Source organism: Saccostrea cucullata, unplaced genomic scaffold (assembly GCF_032062105.1).
Source record: "Saccostrea cucullata isolate Sc308-1 unplaced genomic scaffold, CSIRO_AGI_Scuc_v1 ctg8714, whole genome shotgun sequence".
Classification (NCBI taxonomy): Eukaryota; Metazoa; Mollusca; class Bivalvia; order Ostreida; family Ostreidae; genus Saccostrea; species Saccostrea cuccullata.
The window spans coordinates 1-27,194 of NW_026926089.1; the positions used below are offsets into that span (position 1 = coordinate 1).

Genomic DNA, 27,194 nt, shown 5'->3' on the forward strand with positions numbered 1-27,194 from the left:
GCATAATGAAATAAATAATATAATAAATAATAATGAGAGGATAATGAAAATTATACATCTTAATGATAATCAATCGCGTTTTATAGGCATCAGAGATTAAAAACAATGAAGGATTTTTATCGACTCGGTATTTAAATATCAGACACAGTTAAAAGTCAATTTAACTATAGAAACAAGGGGATGTTTAAGTTCATGATCGAATTGAAATTTTATTTCAAATCTCATATATATCTACGATCATTAATTCATTTCGCATTCTTATTTTTTAGCTCAGATACGCCACATTTAATTAGCTTTGATTCAAAAAAGGCAATATATAATTATGATTATTATAAATGTCACAGGTTTGAAGTGTACGCATGAATATTTCCTTGACATTATTTATGAATAAAAAAAAAATCCAAACTTATTGATATGTCAAGGTAAGTCATGACCATTAAGTTCTCAAACCATTCAATTACAGCGCCATCTGCCGCAGGCTCTACCTGCAGGTACCTGTCAGGTAAACAAATACGTCACACCCCCATTGTTTTATTAGCTATACACACTGACAGATTTCACACCTTTAATCGAACTAATTTACACAAGGACCTTTAATCGAACTAATTTACACAAGGCATATTCTAGAGAAAAACAAACACTTGCACAATAATTGTGCCATTATTTTATTTTTAATCATGGTATCAGATAAACAGCAATGCTTAAAGCAAACTGAACGAGGAGTAGATTCTTGTCCTAGAGATATGTTGTACAAAACATAAAACACAACAGGGTAAACCATTCTTTCATTATATAGTTTAAACAAAATCGCTTTAATTTCATATGTTTAAGTCAAAATTAATTTGTTTTTTCACCACCCGGACCATAAAACGTAGGCGGACCATTCCTTATACGGGCCGGACCATTTCTTATAAAAGGCGGACCAAATATGTTATCGAATTTGGTCCGGCCGGACCTTTAAACGAGGCGGACCAAATATTATGCGACACCGTATCTCATATATTTGCAGTAGTCATTTTTAATGACAGAAAGATTCTTATAAAAACTTGTTAATGAGGTTGTCAATTTGCTAAATGCGCCGAATTTCTATTATCCAATCTTCTTCCTCAATCCCCTACGGGGTACTCTCCTAGACTTGATAGGGAAAATATGCAGGCACCACTTTCCACGACTTTCTAAACCTTTTGGTCTACTTACAAACTTGAATTACGATCGCGAATAATTAGTTATAAACGGAAATCTAATAAAGCACTATAAATTGACAACATTGTATTCCTCCAAAAACATCATCGCATTCACTTTTAATGATTAAGTAACTAAATTCATTATTTTTTTGATATTATATACATTTATTGCATGATAGTGAGGGAGACATGAAGATTTCTTCGCCCATGAAATATCATATTCCCCGAGGGCAACGTGATCGTCCAATGCGTGACTGTGTTTTGCAATTTAAATATTTCAAAAGAAATAAAGTAAAAAAAAATCCTTAGACAGGATAAAAAATTATCCTTCTAATTTAATTAAAAATTGATATTTAAATGCTTTACCTAGATTTCATATCGTACAGAATCTTTCATACATAAGGATATTAACCCAAATTCACACTGTGAGTAAATATTTTATTTGTTTAGTTCTTTGCTGTTGTTTTTTTTTAAACATTTTTTTTTATTTTATCATTACAGAATCAAAGTATGTTCCCGATCCAGATTGAAATGTCGCAGGGTCTGGAGATGCAGATACAGAACCTGGCAGGGGTAAGTTCATTATGTGTGTGTATTTGTGAGGGAAAGGGCGAGTAGTGTATGTGTGTATCAAGTTATATGGTCCGTAATTACATGTAATATTTTTTCACTCATAAATATTGTTGACTATGCCCGTTTATTAGATATTCACATTACAAGCTTTCTTACCACTTATCTAATGTCTTGTGCTAAAATTGATTCTCTGCGCCCTCAAAAACGCATGAATATCGGCGTAGAAATCCTTTGAGAACAATCACGTGATATTTAGATTGTATGGGGAGTGAAAACATAAGGTTGATTTTCACAATTGAAAAGCTTTTAAAACTTTTGTTCAAGAATTTTTCTTCACTTGTGTTCCAATTTTTCAAATTGACCAGCTTTCCACCCATAAAATCTAAGTTATACGATTGATTTGTAATCATACCTTTATCTGGTTTAAGGATAGCTATTTATCGATGTTTCGTAACTCTTTCAAGAAAAATCTTTTAAAACAGCTGCTGCGCCTGGGGCTGGATAACTGAGGAATACTATGAAACGGAATACTTCTGTTGCTCTGGTTGGAGACATAATGGAGACCAGAACTGTAATAAAGGCACGTATTTCCCGATTTCATATATCAAATCAACAAATTCTACCTTGTTTGTTGTATAACGTTTAGGTTGCAAACATTTATCTTCATTTCTTTCACTTTAAAAGCTATCTGTCCGTATGACTGTGGGGGAGAGAACAGAGGAACATGCATTCAGCCTGGCGTCTGTCGATGTAAACCAGCATATATCGGACAATATTGTCTTACAGGTGTGTAAAACCGTGCTCAATATTTTATACCAAGCTGAATACCATACATCATGAATGATTTGAAGTAAAATTGCTCATTCTTTCGTATTTAAAAGGTCGATACTTTGGTTTGAATTTGTGTATACCTTTCAAGACTATGTTAATAAAATATATTGGACACTCTTTTCCTTCGTCGCCCGCGTGGTGCGATGGTTTGAGAGTCTGCTCTAGACTTGCGAAGTAAGAATTTTATTCATACGTCACGGGTTTGAATCCCACTGTAGGACGTGAATACCGGTTCTTCGGATGAGATCGTATAACCCGAGGCCCCGTGTCGCATTAAATGCTGGCACGAAGAAGATCCCTCCGTGACCCTGAGTGCCGAGAATAGGACAAAAGTTATAGCTCTCCACCAGAAAGTGGTGGCGTCTCCATATGAGTGAAAAATTGTCGAGAGGGACGTTTAACAACATACAATCAATCAATCCTTCCAAGGATGAATACGGTTTATGAGGTGACAAAAGTGATTTTTTTTAATTAACGTCTACTTTTGGGATGAAATTCAGGGTAGTAATTTTTGCTGTTTGAAGTCATCATAACATTAGCTAAGAAAGAAAAACACTTACTACAAAACTTTATTAATTGTTTAAATTATAGCTTCATAAATCAAATACCTGCAAATTACAATAAAATTGGTTAAAAAAAAAGAGGCTCATCGGTCAGAAAGTTTTCCACAATGACTTTGCTTTCTCCAGATTTCAACATAATTTTTAACGCTCCAATGATGATGAATTGTTACCCACTGTAATTCTAAAAGTCCCAGCATTAAAATCAACTTAAACCTCAAGAAACATGGACTAACAATTAGTATGCAAAACGTCCGTCAGCATTTGAATCAATGATAAATTGTATTTGCTGACAAAGGCATTGTATCGACCATAGAACTAACGAAATGATGACTTTAAATGAGACTGCTGATATTTTCAAGCTTGTTTCATTCACTTGTTTGTCAATAATCTACCTCGTTTTAGAAATTGTTAATACGTAGAGCATGCTATAGAGTATCAAATCAAATGAGATATATAAACTCCGTTTGCAAGTGATGAAGGTATAATGCTGCATAAGTAAGGGAAGTTGACGATTGAAAAGTTAAAATGATCACGTTTATCATAGAGCTTGGCTGTCAAGGTCTGTGATATCTTATATCTCAAACTAGGATATATGGTATCGACATAAGAATGGAAATTACAATTGTTAATTGACAATACGTCAAAATGTCGAGTTGAAAGCCACAACAGGTGTTTTCTTCTTATCACGCATCAAATTTCGCACAAATTTTGCTTCATATGAAAACAAAAATAGCTCTGCTAATAACAGGTTGCAAATGGTACCCATGGACATTCCAATAGATTGTTTGAAGATCTGGTCTCTAAAAACCAACAAAGATATTGTCACTCAGAAACTCAAGCATCTTTTTGATATAAACTTCAGAGTACTCGTGTGTACTTCTGTGTACAATCAGAATGTTTTTTTTTTAATTTTGCAAATGACCAATAAAAAAGTAAATAAATTGACGAGTTCCGTTTTTATTGTAAAAACAGCTGTCACTTATATTGAAAAAAAAAAACCCTGAACTTTGATTCATCATGGGGAATGGTTTTATATAAAGTTGAAAAGTCGTAAGTTTATAATTTTTCAAGCTATTGGTGTTAATAAAATCTTTAAAAATGTCCAAAAGTTTCTTTGAATTCTTAAGTATCCACATCTGATTTACACCACTTCTTGAATATACTGTTACTGTTTCACAGTACTCTTGAAGTTTCTCCTAAACTATTGTTTATTAGTAAGGAGAAAAGAGTCTTGATTGAAAATGTTTTATATATAAAGCGCTTTGTATCTTTGTTTGTAAGGATTTTTATGTGGTTTCGGAAGTAATGAGAAGGAAAATTCTTATCCCACATGGCCGGTTTGACAGGTCGGCAAGGGATGCTTACTCCTCCATGGTACCTGATCCCACAAATGATGTCTTGGAGGTCCGTGTTTGCTATGCTCCTATTTTGTTTTGTATTGTATTGTTTTATGGACTTTTGATCTTGAGTACTGTTTGTTACTCCATATGCTTTATTTTAACCACGAACATGTATCTCTGCTGGTGCACAGACTAACCCCAATGATACTTGTCCTTTGCAATTGGTACCCGTTCTTTCATGAGTAAACAGATAGCTAAATGATACTGGCAGGCGCGTTGCCAAGTATTAAAAGGTGTCACTCCTTTGAGTCTATAAGGGACACAAACTCAAGGAGTTTATCCTGGTACTGTAATCCTCAAAGGGTACTAAACATATATCATATCTATGGCAAGCCCTTTTACTATTTATTCGGAAAATAAATTTTATCTTAAAACTACAGAGATATCTCTCATTTTTGAGAGATATCTCTTTAAAAATAGAGATATCTCTCAACTTAAAGAGATATCTCTTATTTTTTAGAGATATCTCTATAAGAAAGAGATATCTCTTAAAGTTAGAGAGATATCTCTTATACTTAGAGAGATATCTCTCTTTAAAAGAGAGATATCTCTTCCGCTTGAACAGATATCTCTTTCTCCTTGAGAGATATCTCTTTCTTGAAAAGAGATATCTCTGAACGTTAAAGAGATATCTCTTTCACCTAGAGAGATATCTCTTTTACCTTGAGAGATATCTTTTTCACTTAGAGAGATATATCTTTCACCTAGAAAGATATCTTTCCAAGTTAAAGAGATATCTCTTAAAGTAAAAGAGATATCTCTCTCTAAGTTTATCTCAAGAGATATCTCTCAAAGTAAAAGAGATATCTTCCAAAAGTGCCTACAAGAGATATCTCTTATGCAAAAAGAGATATCTCTCCATTGCAAAGAGATATCTCTCTTCATTATTTTTATTTAAATTCCATTTGAAATGATTTCTCCCTTTACCGGAGATAAGCTTTTTATTCATTATTTCAAAAGCTGAGAAAATTCGGTCCAGAGTCTGTTAGTCTCTTCACGTGACTCGCGAGATTTTACGATAATTTTCACTTCCGGGTTCTTCGCACATGGTGCTTTGTATTGAGTTCAGCATGTTTCTGGTTAACACAAAGCTTTCGGGGGAAAATTAAATAGTTTTACAAAGCGGAGGGATTTTCCGACTTACGATGGATGAATTTCATGTCATAAAAACTTGGGTGCGAGCGTCCACCAGGAAAATTTCGATCGAAGTACAGGTAAACAAGTCAGAGAGTGTCATCCGTTTCTTGTTTATTTTGAGGGGGTATATATAGGTATAGGTAACTGAAATAATAGTATGTGCACTTCACTATTAAAATTAAGACCAGAAACCTATACTAACCTATTTTAACATTAAATTCTTAATTAAAGGTCATGAAATGATAACGGTCACAATCATTTTCATAATTTTTCTGAGAAATATCATTATTATTTTCTTAGATACATAGATCTCACTTCCCTAGCTTCCTAGAAGATTATCACCAAATACGAGTTATCGCCCTTTGAACTCTTCGAGCACAAAACCTGAAAATAATTAATTTTGCGATCAGTTATGCTTTAATGAAAAAATTAAGCATTATTTTTTATGGAAAACATCATGTAAAAACACATATATGGGCATTTCGGTGATTTTGTTGGGCATTTCGGTGATTTGTAAGGGCATTTCGGTGATTACGGGGCATTCCGGTGATTCGTGTTACCCGGGGAAATGAAGTGTTTTATTCTAAAACGAATGAAATAGTTTCGTAATCATCTTTTGCCTTGATTTGTTAACAGATTTCTCTTGAATCCGAGATGTTATTATCAGCTGATTATAGAGGAGGAGTTTTGTCATTGTCCGATGGGTACTAACCGTCATATTTATGATATTGACGCTGCATCACTTTTGCGTGGGTAATTTTTTTAATATACTTTTTTCAGTAAAGTTTAACCTATCTTGTCTCCGTGAATTAACTTTTTGTGCATTAAATGTTTGTAGCAATTTAAATCTATTTCACAAGAATAAGATGTTCATATATTTTGCCATCTCTCTGCATAAAATAAAATTCAGATCACTACAATAACATGACCATATTTCTCATTTTACAGAGTGTGTTCCCTGTTTATAGAACATAGTTTAGGGATTTTGGTTAATTTTTCTATCTGTTCAAATTTGCCCGCATGGCACAGTGGTTAGAGCGTCTGCTCTAGAGTCGCAAAGTAAAGAGTTGATCCTTACGTCGTTTGAATCCCACTGTGGGATGTGGAGACCTGTCCTTGGGATAATACAGTATAAACCGTGGCCCCTTGTCGCAGTAGGTCAGGTGTTGGCACAAAAAAAAGATCCCTCCCTGCTTACGGCCAAAAATAAAATTAGCTTTGTTTGGCGTTGCCGGCCGACTCAGGTAAATCGCTGCGGACCCCTGCGGTCCGCAGAATTTTTTTCAGTTGATACAGATGGTATTTTTTTTTCTTCTATATATTCGGATTTAGGTGTCTGTACGTTTGAGTATTATAAAAAATAGGAAAGAATTATGTAAACGCTTGATTGATCAAACAGTTTTCATGTGAAAGCGTCTATTTGATGTTGAATATGCGTATCACAAATCCAAGCATGGCTGTCGAACGCGGTAAACTCTGCGTAACAGAAGTTGATGGCATGACTCTCCGTGGTAATGTGTGTTATGGCGAAAATATACTGATGAATCAGTTATACCAGTTTTAAATTAGAAATTTCAAGGTACAATGTAGATGAAAGGACATGCTTGGATTTGTGCATAAGAAAATAGCTTTATGCCAATTCAAAAACTGCATTTTTTTATGCCATGTATATTAAAGCTTTAAAACTAATAGGGTATGAAAATAAATAACAACTGGAAATAAATTCGGACTGCAGTTGTTGTTAACAATCAGAAACCCATGACGCCCGGAAAATAACAAGTAACAATATTTCTGAAATTTAAAAAAAAAAATATTTCTGAAATTGAAAAAAAAAATATTTCTCCTAGCTACCGACCCAAACGTATTAAGGCTGGGTTGGCAACGCCAAACCAACAATATTTTAATTGTGGCCTAATCAGTCAATTGGCCTTGAGTGCCGAGTATAGGACATAATTTGCAGCTCTCCACCGGTGTTTCCATATGAGTGAAAAATTCTTGAGAGGGACGTTAAACAATATACAATCAATCAATCTGTCTGTGCAATTTATTCATTGATATTACACAACTGTATACACTAAAACTTATTTTATAGCAGAGGTACAAGAGAACCACTGTGTCCAGTAACACAGATATAAGATGCAGTTCCTAAGAGATCCAAAGTCAGCAGCACCTAAGACTAAACTGACTTTGGATTATCAGCATCCAAAACAATGCAAATCAAATACAGGTATGAAATTGATGCAACAAAATAAGTTCTAAGACAAATATAAAATTTATTTTTTGTAAGACATGGCGTATCAAAATGACTAATATACTAGTCAACATTGGCCATCTTTAAAAATATATTTGTTTGATGTACTCCTACCCACTTTTATCAAGGTCGGTAGGTACCGGTAGTTTTTTTATGCTCCGCCATGAATATGGCCTGGGCATATAGTGTTTGTCATGTCTGTCTTCCGTCTTTCTGTCCTTCCATCACACTTTTGCTTTTAGCTCAGTTAAGCTCAGTTCAAAGCTCAGTTTCAAAGAAACTATACAGGATATTTCATCAAACTTTGTATGCTGATAGATATTGATAAGAGCTATGCAACTGCATCAACATTTTTTGTCCTTGACCTCACTTTTCTTAAATTAGTGTTTATCTCAGTTTTAAACATACCATTCAAGATGGTGTTATTAAACTTCACATGTTGATACATTATGATGAGAGCTTTTTAACTGAATCAAAGATTTTTTTGACCTTGACCTTGACCTCAGTTTTCCTATATTAGTGTCAAACTTCATATGGTGATACATTCTGATGTAAGCAATTTAACTGCATCAACATGACCTTAACCTTTCAGTTTCATTTGACCTTGACCTCACATCTCTGAAATTAGTGTCAAACTTCATATGCTGATACATACTGATGTAAGCAATTCAACTGCATCACTTTTCATGATATTCTAATCAAATTTCATACGAATTTTCATGTTACTTTACTTACCTAGTCCTCTTCGTGCTTTGAGCACTTAAGGCCTGCAAATTTTCATGTTGCATTACTAATATACCCTCGGTGGGCATTCCTGTCCTGTGGACATATTTCTAGTTTTTTTTTATGCCTTACAGTATTGAATAAATTGATAACTGTCATATTTAAAACCACAGACTCAGAATTCTGTTAATAATTAAAAATTTCTAGGTGCCCCCCAAAAATGATTGCTAATGGGTAGGGGCCATTTTAACAGGTTGGTCAGAGTACATCAAACAAATCATTTTTTTATTGTTGGCCTTGGAAGGGTACCCTAAATATGAAAATGCAACAAATATTTGTGAATAAAAAATTTTAAATCAAATTATTTTTTTGTGTATAAAAAGGACAATTTTTATTCTGATTTTCTTGTAAAATCATTGATAAAATTTAATGAAGAGAGTTAGGATTTGTATCAAATAAATGGATATTTGTAAGATTTATAGCTCATTATTTGTCAGGCACCTTAGTCCTACATTATTAGGGCCCCGCAAGGATTTGCGGGTGCCCTATAGTAATCACTCTGTCTGTCCATCTGTCTGTCTGTCCATCCGTCTGTCTGTCCGTCTGTCACTCTTCCGTCCACAAATTTTCTGTTTTTTTCTAATAACTTTTTTTATGGTTGCCCAATCAAGTTCAAATTTGGTATGGTAGTTCAGTAGGCAAAAATACATATTTTGATGCTAAGTTTGGTTCTCTATGTCTTCTGGTTTGGAGCTGGGGTGGTGGGGTAGATTCCTTAACTATGCATAAGAATGAATGGGCAACTTTTTTTATGGTTGCCCAATCAAGTTCAAATTTGGTATGGTAGTTCAGTAGGCAGAAATACATATTTTGATGCTAAGTTTGGTTCTCTATGTCCCCTGGTTTGGAGCTGGGGTGGTGGGGTACATTCCTTAACTTTATATAAGAATGCATTGGCAAAGAGAGATAACTGCTGAAGATTTTCCCATTGTAAACTGAATGCTGCTATATGAGTCCCTTGGGATTAATTAGCTTTCCTCCTGAAGAAAATCCAGAGCATTATCTTTATCTGTCACATTGAGATGAATTACCACCTCTGTCTGCAAATGAAGTTTGTTTTGAAGTTAAGTCAATTTGGAATGCTATGAACACTCTGAAATGTGGATTTGAATATAAATTTTCATAATTTATTTTTGTTTAATAGTTATGATTTCATTGAATTCTAAAAACAAGAAATAGATTAAAAAAGATTTTTTGATTTACTCTTGTTACTTATGTTAATTAAAGAATATTATAAATTTTTAAGGTAGTTGTATAAAAACCCCATTCTATCATTAATACTGAAAAAGTTCTTATTGTAACTTTAAAAGAAAATGATGAGAGAGGTACAATTAATCCCTTGGGATTAATTATCTAGCCTGCTGCAGAAAATTTAGTAGGCTTTTCTTTATCTGTCTTTAAGATTAATGAAAACCTTTGTCTGCAACTGCTGTTTGTTTGAAGTTAAGGTCAAGCCTTCATGATATTTGCATTCATTGAAGGCTGGATTTTATATAACACAAGCTTCATAATTGTTTAAATATACATTCAATGTTAAGTCATTCTTTACTGCCTAATGTAAGTACAAGGATATTATTTTCAGGTTTTTGAATGTTCAGGAATTATCTTGAAATTTTAAGAATACAGTTGCTGTTGCTTATTCTTCGTACATTTTGAATCATTCCGTAAGCTGCACCCTTTTAATTCTACCCCATGGCGGGGCCCTTGCTGACTGGTCAGTTTTCTAGTTATCAGTTGCACATACAACTATGGCCTATGTAATAATTCAAATGACATGTTACAAAAACTTGCTAAATTACAGGTTTTTGTCTGTACGTCTGGCAATCTTAGGACAATACTGGATGGTTTTGATTAAGAGCTGATCCAGCATGAAGACCAGCCATGTGCCTCACCTGTCATGACATTATTAAAGGTAAGTGTCCCTATAAGCAAAGAATCTGACAAAGCAAAATATTCATCTTAAAAGGTTTACTTTTAATACTTATTTGATTGGTAGTTTTAATTTTTTTTTCTTTTATGAAGCCTTTTATTTAGCATTTCTGAGTACTGGTATATATGATTGCCATACTTTCCAAAACTTTTTTTTTAAATGCTTTATTTTGAAGCTTTTTCCATATCCATATATACAAACACATACAAAACAATTTTCAGTCACTCACCACCACAATTGCACATACTCACACAGTGCACTTTCTAAACTTAAAAATAACAAGAGATGTTTGTAAAACACTTATGCCATCCCTCCCCCCACATTGGATTTTTTCTAAGTCCAAAAGGGCATAACTCTGTCTAAAATGGTGCGGTCATGCCCAAAACAAAACTTGACCTAGATATTCATCTGATAAATCTGTATACTAAATTGCATTTCACTATGTGCAACCTCTGCAAAGGAAATGAACGGAAACTGCAAGTAATTGGAATTTTCTTAGACCAAGGGGCATAACTCTGTCAAAAATGGCGAGATAATACCCAAAACAGAACTTGACCTAGATATTCATCTGTCAGAGATATCTGTATACCACTTTCATTTCAGTATGTGCAATGGTTGTGAAGAAAATGAACGGAAACTAAATGGACCGACAGACAGACCGACAGACAACAGCAAAGCAATATGCCCTCCTTTCTTCGAAGGAGGGCATAATAATGTACATATATGTAAACATATGACAGTTAAAAATATAATTTATCCAAAAAACAAAACAGATGTACCAAAATATGTAGATATAAATTAACAAAAAAATACAATTTAATTTTTCATCACTTGTTGTACACATTATCATACAGGACTGATTTACTGAGTATTTTGTCCTTACATTGAAAAACTTTTTCACAACAATTTTCTGTGTTTCTGTAATACTTATATAACTTTACTGCATCAATAAATAATGGCTTACTATCTTGTGATCTTGAATAGTAAATAAAATTTTTTGCAACTAGAAAAGGAAATTTTCTAAACAACTTCCTTCTTTACCAAGTAAAACAGTTTTTTGGATATTTTGTAATCTTTTTCAATGACACTAAACCATTGTACAAATTGATTCCAAAATTCAATCACATTAATATACACAATCATAAAATAAGTTACTGTCTCTCTTTCAATATTACAGAATGTACATACACTTTTTTCTGACAGCTTCATCTGCTTGACTTTATGAAGAAAGGAGTTGGTAGCAATATAATTCATCAGTAATCGATATTGAAAATAAATTATTTTTTCTCTTTTGTGCCTAATAATGCATTTACAAAATAAAGTTTCCATTCTTTTTTTTAAATTGTCTCATCTAGTAAAGTTTCCCACTTTTTTGTGCCCGTATAGATAGATCCAAGGCATATATTGTTTTTATCCTGTCTCTATGTCTCTTTGTCTGTTGTTAACTTTAACCTCCACCATAACTTTTGAACCGTGAGAGGTACAGACTTCATATTTAATATGCCTATTCCACTAATTAAATTCTTTCAAAAGACACCAAGGTCAATGACCTTGTGACCGTGACCTTGACTGTGAACTATATGCTAAAAATAGCTTTTTTAAAAAACTTTAGCTATAACTTTTGAACCATTAAAGATAGAGACTTCATATTTGATATGCATACTCCACTAATTAAGCTCTTTCAAATTACACCAAGGCCAATGAACTTGTGACCTTGACTGTGACCTACATGCTAAAAAAAACTTTTGAATTTGTTGCCGCCTTGTGCATAGTGTTTTTCAAACACATCTTGTTTTGAAGTACCGTAGTTTTAATATTTATATTTCTTTAGAATTTTATGTTACATAAAAAAACCAAAAAATATTTTTAAAATCAAAATCATTTTTATTTCAGTACTTTATGACAGTGGGAAGACGGAATTTAAAAAATGGACATGGCTCTATAATACTGCATCAGAGATCAATCCAGGTTTACTTATAAATCGAAGAAAAACACTTTAACAGGCAAGCATCATTTGGAGCTACATATGTCACCAATTTAAAAATATGCGTGCTTATACAACCAAGAAAGCACAGTGACCAGTTGTACCTATGATGGCGGACAAGATCCTGTAAAAATTTCCAGTACACTCATCAGTACCTGCAAAGAATTAAAAATTCTCAATAACTTGTTTCAACACTTTTGTACTTCATCTGGCTTTTATTTTCAGTACTCATTAGCCTTTAGCTTCCTTCAAACAAAATTTCATAAGTACGCAGTACAGTTAAGGTGCGCAATGGAAATATCGACTAAATTTTGTATTTAAAAATGTATTCGTAATCGGGATGGCGATTATTTTTAGTACATTATTTATATCGGATAATTGTAATTATGATTAATAACTGCATATCGAGGACGATTATATTTTATATTTAGACTAGTCACGTAATGCTGTAGTCACGTGATTTTAGCACATTGACTTGAAGTATTGATGTTCCATATAAATACCACTAGTGCAAGGGCATAACGAAGTTAAATTTCCAAGTTTAGTATATAAATATTTTCAACACGCATTGTAGTTTCTAAAAAGTGCTGCGATCCTGTCTAAATTCTGCACTTTCATTGTGAAAATTATACTTGTATGACCGGATGCTATATTTTTCGCTGGTCAGCGACATGAAATATTGATATAATTAAATTGTTTTTAAGATTTCATCAGGATCGCAGCACTTTTCAGATACCTTAATAGTTTTATAATTGAAATGTAAAAGCTTACTTTGATCCATAGAGTATGCCCTTGCACTAGATCGATTTATTAAGACCCCCACATTACCCTCCGATGTACTTGCATACAACTATACAGCAGTGTCAATTTAATACGTAATGTACAGAAAATATATTAATAAAGTAGTGAAGGAGACATTAAATTCAAGTTATTGGCCCATAGAATATCTGTAAATAATATTTTATTTAATTAGAGAATACATATTTTGTTGAGAAAATATTACTTGATCTGTCTCTCACTGCATACAAACTACGTCACGATGTAAGAAATGACGTCATATTGACAAGTGTATTGCGATCAGTGACTTGTTTATAACTTGTTATGTGGAAATTAACTATTGACAAAACAACACGCTGTAGTAAATTTTTATGTAGTTTGATTATTTCTCACTGGTTAAATTAGCAGATAAACTCATTTTGTGTTATTTTATAGAAATGTTGTATGCCGTATATTACGTATGATGTCATAGTCAAGTTTTCCCGTACAAATTAAGCTCCGCCTCCTACTTGTAACCTTAACTGTGCTGCATACTAACTTGCAGGTGTAAAATGTTTGAAACAGTTTGCTTGTCCCAAAGGAAATTCTCTGCCAGTTAGCAGTGGCATGAGCAGTTAATTGATGTCACAGTTCCACCGGCAAAGTATTTGTAACTGAATGGTGCCATATAAAACACTTTTCACAAGAACCTGGAAAACATCCTAGAAGTGAGCATCTACAAGAAATTAAGTGAATACTTTCTTGAATATTATCAGTGTTATAAAATGCTTGTGTACGTACTTTATATATACAACTAATTACGCATGTAACTACCAAATATACAAATTAAACTTCCTTAAATTTGTTCTTAAGTTTATTTATAGTGTATTAGAATAAGCATGCAATATTTGTCTTGTTATACTGAAGGATTCAATGTTAAGAAAATGCCGTTCATTGAAAAAATGTGCAAACAGTCTGCACAGTTAGCAATTTTTATTGAGAATCTCTCAACGTGCATTTTCAATCGTTGGGATTTAATGACAGGCACACAGTAGGAGAATTGTACTTGTTAATAAATGTTTTTTACCGATCAAATTTCAAATTGATATTTTAATAAGAAAGCATATGAAAAATTTAACTAGCATTATTGTCCATTGATTTACCATGGTGTTCGAGCTTTTGTGGACTTGATACTGAACTAGTAAGTTTGAAATATTGAAGTAAAGAAAAGTGCAGCCAATAAATTTATCCTGTACCTGATTTAAAATGAGTGCCATCATTAACTTTTTGGAAGTTGCCATACTCTTCATGAGTAAAAGAATTATTGGATATGCCTCATTAACAGATCTATACTGGTACATGGATGGCACATTCAGTTGTAGCATTGTCCCTTTTTCAGTATCTCCTGGATCCCTGTAAAATATAATGACAAATGTAGATAAAATGTTCTAACGTTGAATGATGAATGTCCTATGGATCCAGTGCGGGTCTGTTCAGTGTTGGGAGACACCGTTAGATTGTTCTAGCTGTGACAAATAAGAAAATTCCAATCATATTTCTAATGCCTATTTTCAGAAAAATAAAAAGTCTTTCTCATAATTGTAAGAGTATTTGGGAAGGGGGTCATAAGGCTTTACAGTTAACATATTGATCGTAAAAGTAATATGTTGTTTAACGTCCTACAGTTAATATTGAAAGTGAATATATACATCCCTGTGTAAATGAAAGAAGTAATGTCGGACGTTTTCATTTTTTGATTATTAATAAATTAATAAAGAACATTAATTCTATCAGGGTTATGTTTAATCGACGTAGTAATCAACCCTGTATTCCCTTGATCGATGAATATGGGTACATGTATTTCCTATTTGTTTTTATTGACTTTGCATTCCGACCTCAGCTGTCCCGTGAGCTAAATAAATGAAATAAATATAATATGGAACCAATCTTTGGGGGAACTTTTTGGTTTGAAAACCTGCTATTTCCGCTTAAAACAATAAAGCAATTAAACGTTGTTTACCTGTATCAATCAATCCACTTGTTCCTTTTTTTTTCAATAATCAGAAAACGAACGACTTCACATATTGTTACATTACTTCCTGTTTCGCTTTCGTTTTCAACGGGAGAATCAATTATTTTATTTTAAGGGTTGTTGGAAAAGAGATATCTGTTTAGCTTAGAAAGATATCTCTTTTTGAAAATCTAAAGAGATATCTCTCTAATTAAGAGAGATATCTCTTTTAAACTTGTTAAAGAGATATCTCTCTAACTTTTAGAGATATCTCTCTCGCTTAAAGAGATATCTCTCAAGCTTATAAAGATATCTCTCTATCTCTCTTTCGAAAAGAGATATCTTTCTTGTTTAAAGAGATATCTCTTTTAATGAAAGAGATATCTCTATAAAGTATAAAGATATCTCTATAAGTCATAGAGATATCTCTATAAGCTAAAGAGATATCTCCATAAGTTAAAGAGATATCTCTCTATGCTAGAGAGATATCTCTCATATTGAAAGAAAAAATTATTTTACGTATAAATAGTAAAAGGGCTTGCCATACATATCTGCAGTCTTCAGATCTCCAGTTTTGGTATTAAACTCATAGCTCATGCAAACAGTTGAAAGAATGTAAGGTTTCTATTGCAGATATATTTGAAATTTCCTTTCTATCGTAAGTCTTCCATCTTCTGTCTTCAAAATAGTCTGTGAAAAACTGTAAATTCTTTGACATTTTGATAACTAACACTTCTTTCACCAGTACATGTAATATTACTTGACAGAGCTTCTATACCAAAACGTGGGAAAATCAGAATTACAAATTTTCTAACGTTGTCTACAGAAAAGAATGTCATCTGTGTGGAATTGTTTGTGTTAGTGAAACCAAGGGATCACTGAAAGAATATCAGGTCATCCATTTCGAATAAATCACGGGGTTCAGCAGCTTTCATACAAACATTTACCCGATTATTCTATTTTTTCAATGAAAGTTAGAATTCTCGAAAAGATTTATCATAACACAAACTGTCCATCACTGAGTACATCTTTCCGTAGACAGCGAAAATTTTGGATTAGAAAACTAGCGACAGCCTTTCCCTGTGAATGTAATGACATCGTCAATAGTATTAGAAATCTTTCCAGTCCACAGTGTAACAATGTAAATGTGACTTTTTAATCATACACGGGGAAATACGCGTAGTCATGGATATCGGTCTTACAATAAACCTTTAATACACATTATCCGTTTTGATTCATTACTACCTTATGTTATTCAAGAGTGAGTCTCCTTCATATTCGCGTCAAACTTTACTCTGTCCCTTTGAAACTTTTAAACAGTCCTCTTGAAAAGGTAAAGGAAAGCCCATTTTTTGATTTCTCGACACCAGAAATAGGCTTGGATCTGTGATTATGGATATTGCAAATCATAGGCTTTTTAAAACCGCACGTTTTACTGAAGAAAATGCAGCTAAAACAATCCGTCTTTCCTTAAACTTCAATATGCCAATAAAAGAATTGACGCGGTTAACATAACTAATATTCTAAATCACAATAGGGTCCAGTCTTGTATTCCATCATATTTCAAGTTGAAGACTACACCTTGTATTTCCTACAAATATACATCGACTATTGCTTCCAAACTTTTTAATTACTAAGACGTTGACACTTTCTCAGAATGGAATAAATGTATCAGATTCATGTTAAAATCGCGTATTAAAAGATTGAGAGACAAAATGAAAACCATCTATCCTTCTGCATTCAATAATCCAGAAGTTAAAAAAAGAATTGCTTCAGATAAATGATACCACAGAGTCTGACACATTTGTTTCATATTTGATCTTTTATTGATCTTGAATACTGTTTGGTATCTCCATATGTTTTCCTTTATGCATGATTATTTTTATCTAATTCAAGATTCAGTATTTTAAAAACAAATGAATCCACCTAGCTAGAGAATGGATGTATTTGAATAATGTGATTGTGCACGTGCACGTGGTTCTTAGGGCTTCCAAAATTTATTTTTATAAAATTAAGTCTTAAGTTAAACTTCAATGCCATATTGTCATTTACCTGGGACCATATATATAGAACAATTTAGTTTGAACTCATATCAGGAACCTTAAATGTAATCAAGTGACCTCTCATTCGACCCATCTGTTCTTGAGGAAAAGATTTAAGATTTTTTTCCTTATTTCTGTGTACAAATTTGACCACCTGTTGAGGTCACACTCTGCTATATTCGTTTGAAAACTTAGTTTGAACAATTTATAATCTGAAGTACACAGGAAGCTTTCAAATGCCTTTCACCTCCTCTGGCTAAATGATTCTTGAGAAATTTTTTCATGACTCGTCTTTTTTATAATAAAATCTCTTTGGAATGGGACTTGATCCTTCATTTGAATAATTCAGAGTTTCCTTACCCCTGGATATTTTGTACCGTTGTGGTTTTTGAGAACAAGTCAAAAATGTAACTACTTTACTGAAATACAGACTGACAGACAGAAAAGCTGTCAGTAAACAGCTAAACACAAAAAGAGGCCGGACAATGGGTGTTCAGAAATGCTCAAAGGAGCCGTTAGGTCTGATAAGCTAAAAATTAATTTAGTAAATACCTGTATGAAATATTGAATTTGGCAAAGTAATTTTACCAAACATTAATGTTCCAAAATTGCCTTTGTAGCACGCATGTATAAAAAAAATGTTAGTGCTGAAGCTTGTATAGTTTTTTTTTCTTGGTAGTTGGCACATGCTCTCATAAAAAACCTTGTTACCCCGGATACTGCAACGGAGCTTCTAACACATGCCACTGTACCAACAACTTCCACCCGGAGACATCTGTAGGCAAGGGAGACTGTTTAAATTGTACGTATATTAAAGAACTTTATTTTTTTCTTAATTTTGGTTTTTCCTTGACTTCAAATTGCACTCCTATCATTATTTTGGATCTCCTGAACCCGGTAAGATTCTTACATTAGTTTCAGGCCACACAGTCAATATGTCACACCAGAACAAGCTTTCGCAGGGGAAAGTCGAATATATTTTACAAAGCTTATTATTTCCTATTTGATGTGAATATGCCATCTCAATTTTTGACATAAGACGTAAATATCCAAGCTATCCCAAAAATATTTTAAAATTACCATGTCTTACTTTAACAGTTCCCAACAGCCCAGACGCTTACAGACCATCAATCGAACAAAGTACAATAGACTTTGGTTATTACAGCCAGACGATGAAAATGCTTATCTTCAACATGACGATTGATTCAGCTATGAGTGATGGCAATAAGGAGATTTTCTGGACTAATCGTGAAAAACTGAACATCATGAATTTTACTTTTCAATCCATTTCAAACTTTGAAATTCTGAACCTGCCTACGAGACCTAGTTATATAATTCAACATGAACTTGGAATCGTAGAAGCAGACATTATTTTTATCCATACGGCTCTTAATGGTCGGGGTAAAAAAACGTATTTCTTAATTAATATTTGTGCTGGAGAAGATTACAATCTGCGATATATGACTGATAATTAAATAAATTAAATATAAACTTAACTTTAATAATTCGTCCTCGTCTGAAAGTACTATTATATGTTGTCTGGTCACAAATCTTTTTCATGATTATTTTAATTTTCTTTTTTTTAGAAAAAGACAAAAGAGAGCTGGTGTGTGATGGGGTTAATAGAGATAAGCCATTCTATGACAAGCTGTTTCAATGTAAAACACGTATTGCTCCATTTGATTTAAGCATCGAATCTGGTGATACGTAAGTAAATCCATCTCACTGAAATGCCGTTATCACGTGTATTTCCTTCATCGTTAGTTATTTGGATGTAGAAGAGATTTATAGCATTTGTAGACTGTACAAATTGTGCTTAAAAGCAAAACTAGAGTGTTCCAAGGAACGCATGTGTCGCCTTTTTTTAGTTTCTTTAAAGATGTAACTAAATTTAAGAGAGGTCAGCTATTTATATTCTACTAGCATATGTTAGTATTTCATGCAAAAAAATCTAGCATGATATTTCATATAGTCGAAATGCTAAAAAAAAAACCATCCACACATAGCATAAGACCACAATAGAGTATGAAAAAAAACATCAACACCTAGTATAAGACCACAATAGAGTTAGAAACCAAACTAAATATGGTTCCCAACCCTCAAATGAATAATTAAGTTAAAATCATTATAAACCATTTTACATATATTTAAAGTACGTGTTTCAAAGTTTTTACACCAAATTGTCTTTATACACGATCTGTTGTGGGAGCCCTATCACGCTGTGCTTTGTTAATATTTAAATATCAGTTTATGTATTACTGAATATCACACAGTTGCAAAGAACAGTATTATGAGCTCGTAAACTTAAACTCGCCACTCAAAATTCAATAGTATTAAGTTAAATTAAATTTCCTGGGGTATTCTTTGTGAAGTATGTCAAAGGTCAAGACCGGGTGAATTTAAATGATGGTATTTTTCATAATTTTTATTCCAATCAGTAAAAATGCTACATAGCATATAATCACCGATTAAATGTCAAAATTATATCGGATATTGGCAGTTTTAACATTTCAGTAAAGTAGGTCAAAGGACCAGGTCAAGGGTCACGAGGTTGGTATTAACGACAATTACAAAGCCATAGTGCCAAGCAATAAATGTGCAAAATATCAAGTCCATATCTCTTAAAGAGTTCTTCAGAAACAAGATGTGACAGACGTAAAGCTATAGACAGATAGACAAACGGACGGACGGACAGATAAATAGACGCCGGGTAAAGCGACCCTTAGCGTCGCTTTGCTCCGCAGGCGACACAATAATCTGACCTATTAAGTGGGATCATGAATTATGACTCCAATAGTGTAAAAAACAAAACCAGACTATTGCAATGTACATACATGTAATTTAGTAGGGAAATTTGTCTGGCTCAAATATAAGAAGTTGTAGCAGAAATGAATACCCTTCCGCCAAAACAACAATACTAGAATTAGTTGTTGTTTTGTCTGCTATTTCAGGCTAATTTGATTATTATGCAACACGTATGAAATTCTGAAGTGATAAAAATCGTGATTTAAGACATTTATGGTTACTTCGATATTAACCTAAATGCGCCATTATCCTACGATACTTTGGATTTTTTTAAAGATATCCTCTTTGGATTCTGAAGCCTGTCTATAAATCTATGGATTTCACTAACGTAAAATAAAAGCCGAGACCAGAATTTCTTGATAATGCTTTTTTGGCTATGAAATCCGTCTTTGAAATCTAAGTGTTTTCGATGCGAAGAGCTATCAAAGACGCGGGCAGAATTTCATTGAAATGCTTTTAAGTTCTTAAGGTATACCTTTACTCAGATGACTAAAAATTCCACTGATAAGAACAAAAAACCACCTATTGCATGTTGTACACCTATGATTCTTGTGTTAAATTTCAATTTCAAATAAGTAGGTCAATGACCTCGTTTTCATGCTAGGGGCCCCTGAGTATTTCTCGGGAAATACCTCAATTTTTCACACTATGACCATTTTTTTCTTCACTCCCAAAATATTACAAGCAACAAAACTATTTAAATAATGAAATATTATAGCAATGGAACAGAGTTGCTCCATATAAAGAAATAAGTAGAGTTTGGGCCATAAACGTGATAATTATTACAGTCCGAATTTCCTCTGTCATATTTATATTTTTTCCCTATTTTTAATCAAATATTGCAAAAATCTGACTGATAAGAACTCTAAATTATTTAAAGCCTCATGTTACTTTTGTTACCCTCATTCTCATGGTATTAATATTATATGGGGTCAATGATCATATTATCGAGATATGTTGACTGCAGTGGTTTTTGTACATGTTTTTGAATTTCTTTATTTCATAGCATTCATTTATTTGAAATATTTTATGAGCTGAAACACATATAAAATTTGCAAAAAGATGTCTTAAAATACATGTAACCTTTACTTTGTGATTAATATCGCAAGAAATAAAAATTTTGACAAAAATGAAAAAAATCAAAAATTTAGTCCGAATTTCCTCTGCATAGCCATACATTGAGTTTTGTTCCTGTATATTTTCTTCAAGTACTTACATATTAAATTTTTAAATTGATATTGAGATAAAACTTAGTTATTTTATCCATTTAGAACAATTTTTGATTTAATATATTATACTTTATAAAATTTCCTCTCTGATTTCTGAAACCTGAGTAAACGTCATCCTTAAGTCCCTCTTTTGAAGTCTAAGGATTTCAATCCGAATTGTTTTTCACTTAACGTAAGCTGAGACCAGATTCCTGGCTTACAAAGAATCATGGCAAGATGTTACTAAGGGACTTGTTACGTAATTTGACGTTATTGTCCTAAATTTCTTCCAAACAATTTCGCTGATCGCTAGATCAAAGAAGCCTTAGAAAATATGTGTATCATTCTAAAATAACCAAAATAAAAAAAGAAATGGCTGTTTGTTTTATATAGAACATGTAATGACTTTGTTTTAAAAATTCTAAACAAATATTCAAAGCAAGCAAACAAAAGAGTTAATGGAAGTTCCGGATCCATTTCATATTTTTATTTCCAGATTTGCCGTCACCTATAGGGCAAAAAATGGAGGATATCGACGTCTAGCAATTAGTGGAGAAAAACAATATTTCATTGGCAATGAAGTGAGAAAAATGATAGATGTAAAATTTGACAGAGATTATCCCTATCACTGTACTGAGAAGAATGATTGTACATCATCAGACATGCTCAAGGTTACTAATGAAATCACAAAGGTAAATCTAAAAATATAAAAAAAAATATATACATGTAATGTAAAATTAAGAAAGTTGTGGAAAGCTATGCATGAAATTACTGTAAAGCTTCTGGGGATTTGAAATCTGCAAACAATTCACAATATTTTTCACTACAGACCGCTATCCGGTTTACTTGGAATGGATGGAGGGACGATTTATCAAAGGTTGCTCGATACGCTCTAGAGGTTTTCAAACTGGAACCAGATGGAACAGGAGCCCTCAAAGAGCCGTACACAGATACAGTTGATAATCCTGTACCTCTAAACATTACTGAATTCAACGAGACCACTTCAGGAGTCCATACATTTTCCTATAGACCAGACAAACCAGGCGTTTATTCTTGGATTTTGGAAGTGAATGACAAAGCCAATAACTCGGTGTATGTTAGGCGTATTGTTATTTATGATCCAGTTTCAACTGTGACGACAGACAGCTCCAAGAGACTGTATGCGTCCTCTGGAAATCCGAATGCATCCTTTGAATGGCAAACTCAAAATCCTTTGACAGCAAAGATCACTTGGAAAGGACACTTTTTAAATTCTTTGCATGAAAATGAAAAGTTTTTGAATCGTGTCAAGCATTTTCCTGATTCTCTTTATGACGGGGGTTCTCGTAATGGCTACAAAAAAATCCCACCGGAATATGACGACTACAATGGTGAGAGGACAATAAACGCTATACCGAATGAACGAGGAATTGTTAGATACGACGTGGCTTACTACAATGGAAAAGACCAACAAGTGGCACCTTCTTATCGGGATCAAAATCTTAAATTCAATGAAACGGAACAAACTATCGCTTTAGATTCAGCTTTAGAAGATGGCAGATCATTAAGCGTTTGGGTTAAAGCGTATGATGTACTTGGTAACGCAAACGAAGAGCGTCTGGTTCTACATTACGATTCTTCCAAACCTTTAGTGCAATCACTAGAATTGAAAAGAAATGTGGGGACAGATAAAATGGATTATAGAAGCAGGCAAGATTTAAGAAAGGATACCTTTTGAAATCATAAAAAAATAATGTTTTTAAGATGTTTTTAATTATCAATTTGTAAATATGGTTTTCTCAAGAATTTTTTTTTCAGAATACACGTTGTTGGAGCCACTGATCCTCATAGTGGAGTTAAGACCATCAAATACCGATTCATTGCAAAAAGTACAGGAAAGATAATAAATAATAAAGAATATGAATATGAAAATCCAAAAAGAGTAAGATTTTTTGATTCATCGATTGAAAAGTCTTAGACAGCATCATAATACATATATATAATTTCAGCAATTTAACGTCATATTTGGGAGTGGGGATCTAGAGAATGTTCTGTTATATCTTTTAAAGAAATGTAAATTCTTTGCACCTACTGCTATTCTTTAACCCCCCCCCCCCCTCCCAAAAAAAATTAAAGACTTAATTTTTATTTTTTTTCTTGTACAATGATTTTTTTTTTATTTTTACATAAGCCTTACGTTTGATTTACTTTGGTAGAGTTTTGCCAAATTCAGCTTTGACAATATCTTTGAACGGGTAATGGAATAATTGTAATAAAGGGTGTTTCAGAAAACACGCAACCAATTACATGTACCCCCTTACTTTGTTGATATGTAAAGAGAAACTCATTAAAATTTCATACCCATTTATACTGAAAAGACATAATTTTATTGATAGCAAATATTAGAAATGAACATAAATTGAATTACTTAATGTGTTAGGTTATATTTCATATTTTAAAAACAAAAAAAAAATGCCAACGAACTAGAAACATCTTAAAATAATTAGCAAATGCATCAAAGCACATGACAGTATCATGCTAGTAGGACAATAAAACAGATATTGACTAAAATAAGTAATTTAACAAAGAGAGATAACAGAATAAACGATTTTGGTTAATTATTATAATCAAAGGCTGACCTTAGCACAAATGAAAAGGGAATCGTTGACCTAGCCCTTTTTTCTTTAAGACTTTAAAAATGGATTGCGTCAATACTTAAAAATCAAATTCTAAAGAAAAAAGGGACTAGTAGAATAAAACATTATGATTAATTACTATAAACAAAGGCCGTTCTTAGCACAAATTATAGGAAGTTATTGATCTGGCCGGAAGACTCGAAAGAATGAGTTCATTATGAAATATATCTGGATTTATTACACAAGAAATTTTACTTTAAAAATGTATGTGGAAAATGCATGGTTTCAGCAAACTGAGACACAAATCATACCTCACAGTGTGTTCTGGACTGAATGGCAGAGGATGGCACGAACACCACCTTCTTCAAACCCAAACGTTTGCTTTGACCCTCATCTTCTGATTTAAAATTCTTTATTATTTTTAGGACAATTCAAGGCCAAAGGTTATAATTTTCAAGGACATTGCACGACATAATTCTTTGTAATTCATTTTGTGTTTTGGGGAACTGTTTTAATTTTTTGTTGAATTCTTGAAATTATACCTTTCAAAATGATTGGCCGTTGGTTGAAATTGATTCAGATATACTTTTGTTTGAAATAGTTGTATGTTTTTGCACGACCCTGCATTTCCTTTGACCATGCATTCTCTAAAGTAAAGTTTAATTTTTTTGGACATTTTAATATTGGTCTTGATTTCTATAACATGATACATGATATGCTAGGCATTACTTTGATGATCACTTGGGTACCAACTATAAAAAACTTTTCTTTTGAATTTAGAGTTTTATTTTCCTTTGAAGAAAGAAGGATATAGAGATAACGAAAAGTATTCAATATCAAAGTCCATAAAACAATACAAAATAGGAGCAGAGAAGAAACATAAATAAATCTACAAAGAAACATTAATAAATCATCAAATTCTTTAATGAGATGAGAGGTATATACCTTGAATGTTTAACTACATTGAAGTACTATCAGGCTTGGCCTCTAAATATCGACTTTGGAGGATGTCGTACTTTGAATATATCCTGTAACATCTACCATGATTTTGAATGGGCTTTACATTTTTTGAGAATAGTGTTTCCTTAGTTTTCCTAGTGTACCCACAATTATTATTTCTTAATTTTGGGAATTACTTCGAACAGAGAAGCTTAAATTTTTTCAATGGACTGCATGCTGGGGCATCAGTTTCACAAACATATTCTGTTTCTTAAAGGACTCAATCTACTGCAACGAACATCCTTGTGACACAAATTTACCGACTGGTGAGTCATTCGGCAAGACTATTGACCTTGACTTTGAGAACTGCTATGCCATGAACGTGAGTGACGTTTCTACCGAGGTAGTTAGAATGGAGATGGATTTTTATAATTCAGCAGGGCTCTACGCTACTGAACAAATAGAGGTAACTTTCATTTTTATCTTTGTTACCAACTGTATTATTTAAATTATTGTGTAAATTTTAAAGCTTAAACAATATGACATAGAAAATTCCAGTTTTAAATTTGAAACTTAAAATACTGCATTGTAAACTTTGTTTTCAAATTTTTAAGTGCAATTTCGTAACAACTGATGAAATAACAATGCGTGATTTTTTTATTTTTTTTTTTTTGGTGGTTAGATAAACACTTTGAATAACAATGTTGTAGCAACGTTTGAAATAACCATTCCTTATATTTTCCAGATAGTCAATCTCACGTCACTTAAAGGTGTCAATGATTGTAAGTAGAAAATAAAAGAAAATCATGTTTTATGACAATTTTATCAGGATTCCAATATATCTTAACGTTTGTTTTCTTTTTTATACTGATAAATATTTTTTCATAGATTTTGGGCCAACAGATATAAGAGTCGCAGAAACATTAAGTGCAAGTTCGGTGAAAATCATGTGGAACCAGGCACCGAGTTGTTATAATCAACAGGGCATCGATTTTACCTATAGAAAAGGTTTCTGTTCTTATTACTATCTGGCATAAATTTCGGTATGAGTGGTATGGATTGTTTGTTTTGATAAATTTGACAGTATTAAGGCGAAAACAAAATGTTTATTTTAGCTCATAGCAGTGATGAAAAGGTGTTTCCAGTTCACAAGGCCTCAAATTGGTTCACAATGGTTAACCTGGACCCAGGAAGCACCTATATTCTCCGGTTGTATACGCTGTATGGTGACGATGAGAGAAACCCTATCAAAAGTGAAGTCTCAGAATTCAACTTTACGACAAGTAAGTGAAAGGGATTTTGTTAAAAAGTAAAACCGAAATTGTTTAAATGTTTTCAGTTATTTCATACACCAGGACTTGCATAAAATTCCAAAAATTTTCTAAAGTATATACTTCATTTTCTTAAGGATATCCTTTGCTATGTACATGTAACATGCTCAATTTCCTTTACATTAACATTCTAAGCATATGCTGAGTGATCTTCTGCATGATGCAATCTTAAATATGTAAGACTCTAAAGTGCGATGGTGACGCCAAAGTCCGATGGTCTCGCCAAACCCCGATGGCCTGCGCCAAACCCCGATGGCTCGCTGTCTTTGCGGACCCCAAAGTCCGATGGTCACGCCAAAGTCCGATGGCTCATTTCCTATGAGACGCGCGACGCTAAAATGCGATGGTCTGACACGCCAAAGTCCGATGGTGTGAAGGAACAATCAACGTTTATGACGTCACAATAGTCCGACGTCATGACGTTGCCCTGCATTCAAAATCCATTGATTTAGTATTTGTCCCGCTTACAATTTTACTGATTTTGTTTATTGTTTTCATCCACAAGAGCTATTAGAGTTAGTCCTTGAACAATATTCCACTGATTGGGTTAGTTCTTGAACACCAATGTGTTCCTTCGAACTCACCCAAGAGATTTTATGGTTAGTCCTCGCACACTATTGGACTGATTTGGATTAGTCCTGCACCCATCCAAGATACCTAGCTTATGGTTGTGACACATTTTTCGACTGATAAGTGTTAGTCTCGCACCAATATCCAAAAGATTAGGGTTAGTCTTTGCATTTAATATTTATTTGTATTTATTTTAAACAATCGGGCCTTGGCATGGCGCGGCAACGCATCTTTGCGCAGTAGTACTATGACGTCATAAACGTTAATTGTTTTCTGCACCA

General features: G+C 33.1%; 1 protein-coding gene across 1 annotated transcript; it reads left to right on the plus strand.

Annotated features, from left to right (window-relative positions):
- Positions 1-1,667: 1,667 nt before the first annotated feature.
- LOC134270731 (uncharacterized) lies at positions 1,668-26,426 on the plus strand. The gene is made up of 13 exons (XM_062752977.1): positions 1,668-1,757; positions 2,240-2,337; positions 2,442-2,543; positions 18,125-18,247; positions 18,544-18,846; positions 19,032-19,152; positions 21,955-22,150; positions 22,288-23,147; positions 23,256-23,379; positions 25,290-25,478; positions 25,758-25,794; positions 25,901-26,020; positions 26,128-26,426. Exons 5-13 carry the CDS (start codon positions 18,618-18,620, stop codon positions 26,301-26,303), a joined length of 2,052 nt encoding a protein of 683 aa, XP_062608961.1. The 5' UTR covers positions 1,668-1,757; positions 2,240-2,337; positions 2,442-2,543; positions 18,125-18,247; positions 18,544-18,617; the 3' UTR covers positions 26,304-26,426.
- Positions 26,427-27,194: the final 768 nt, after the last annotated feature.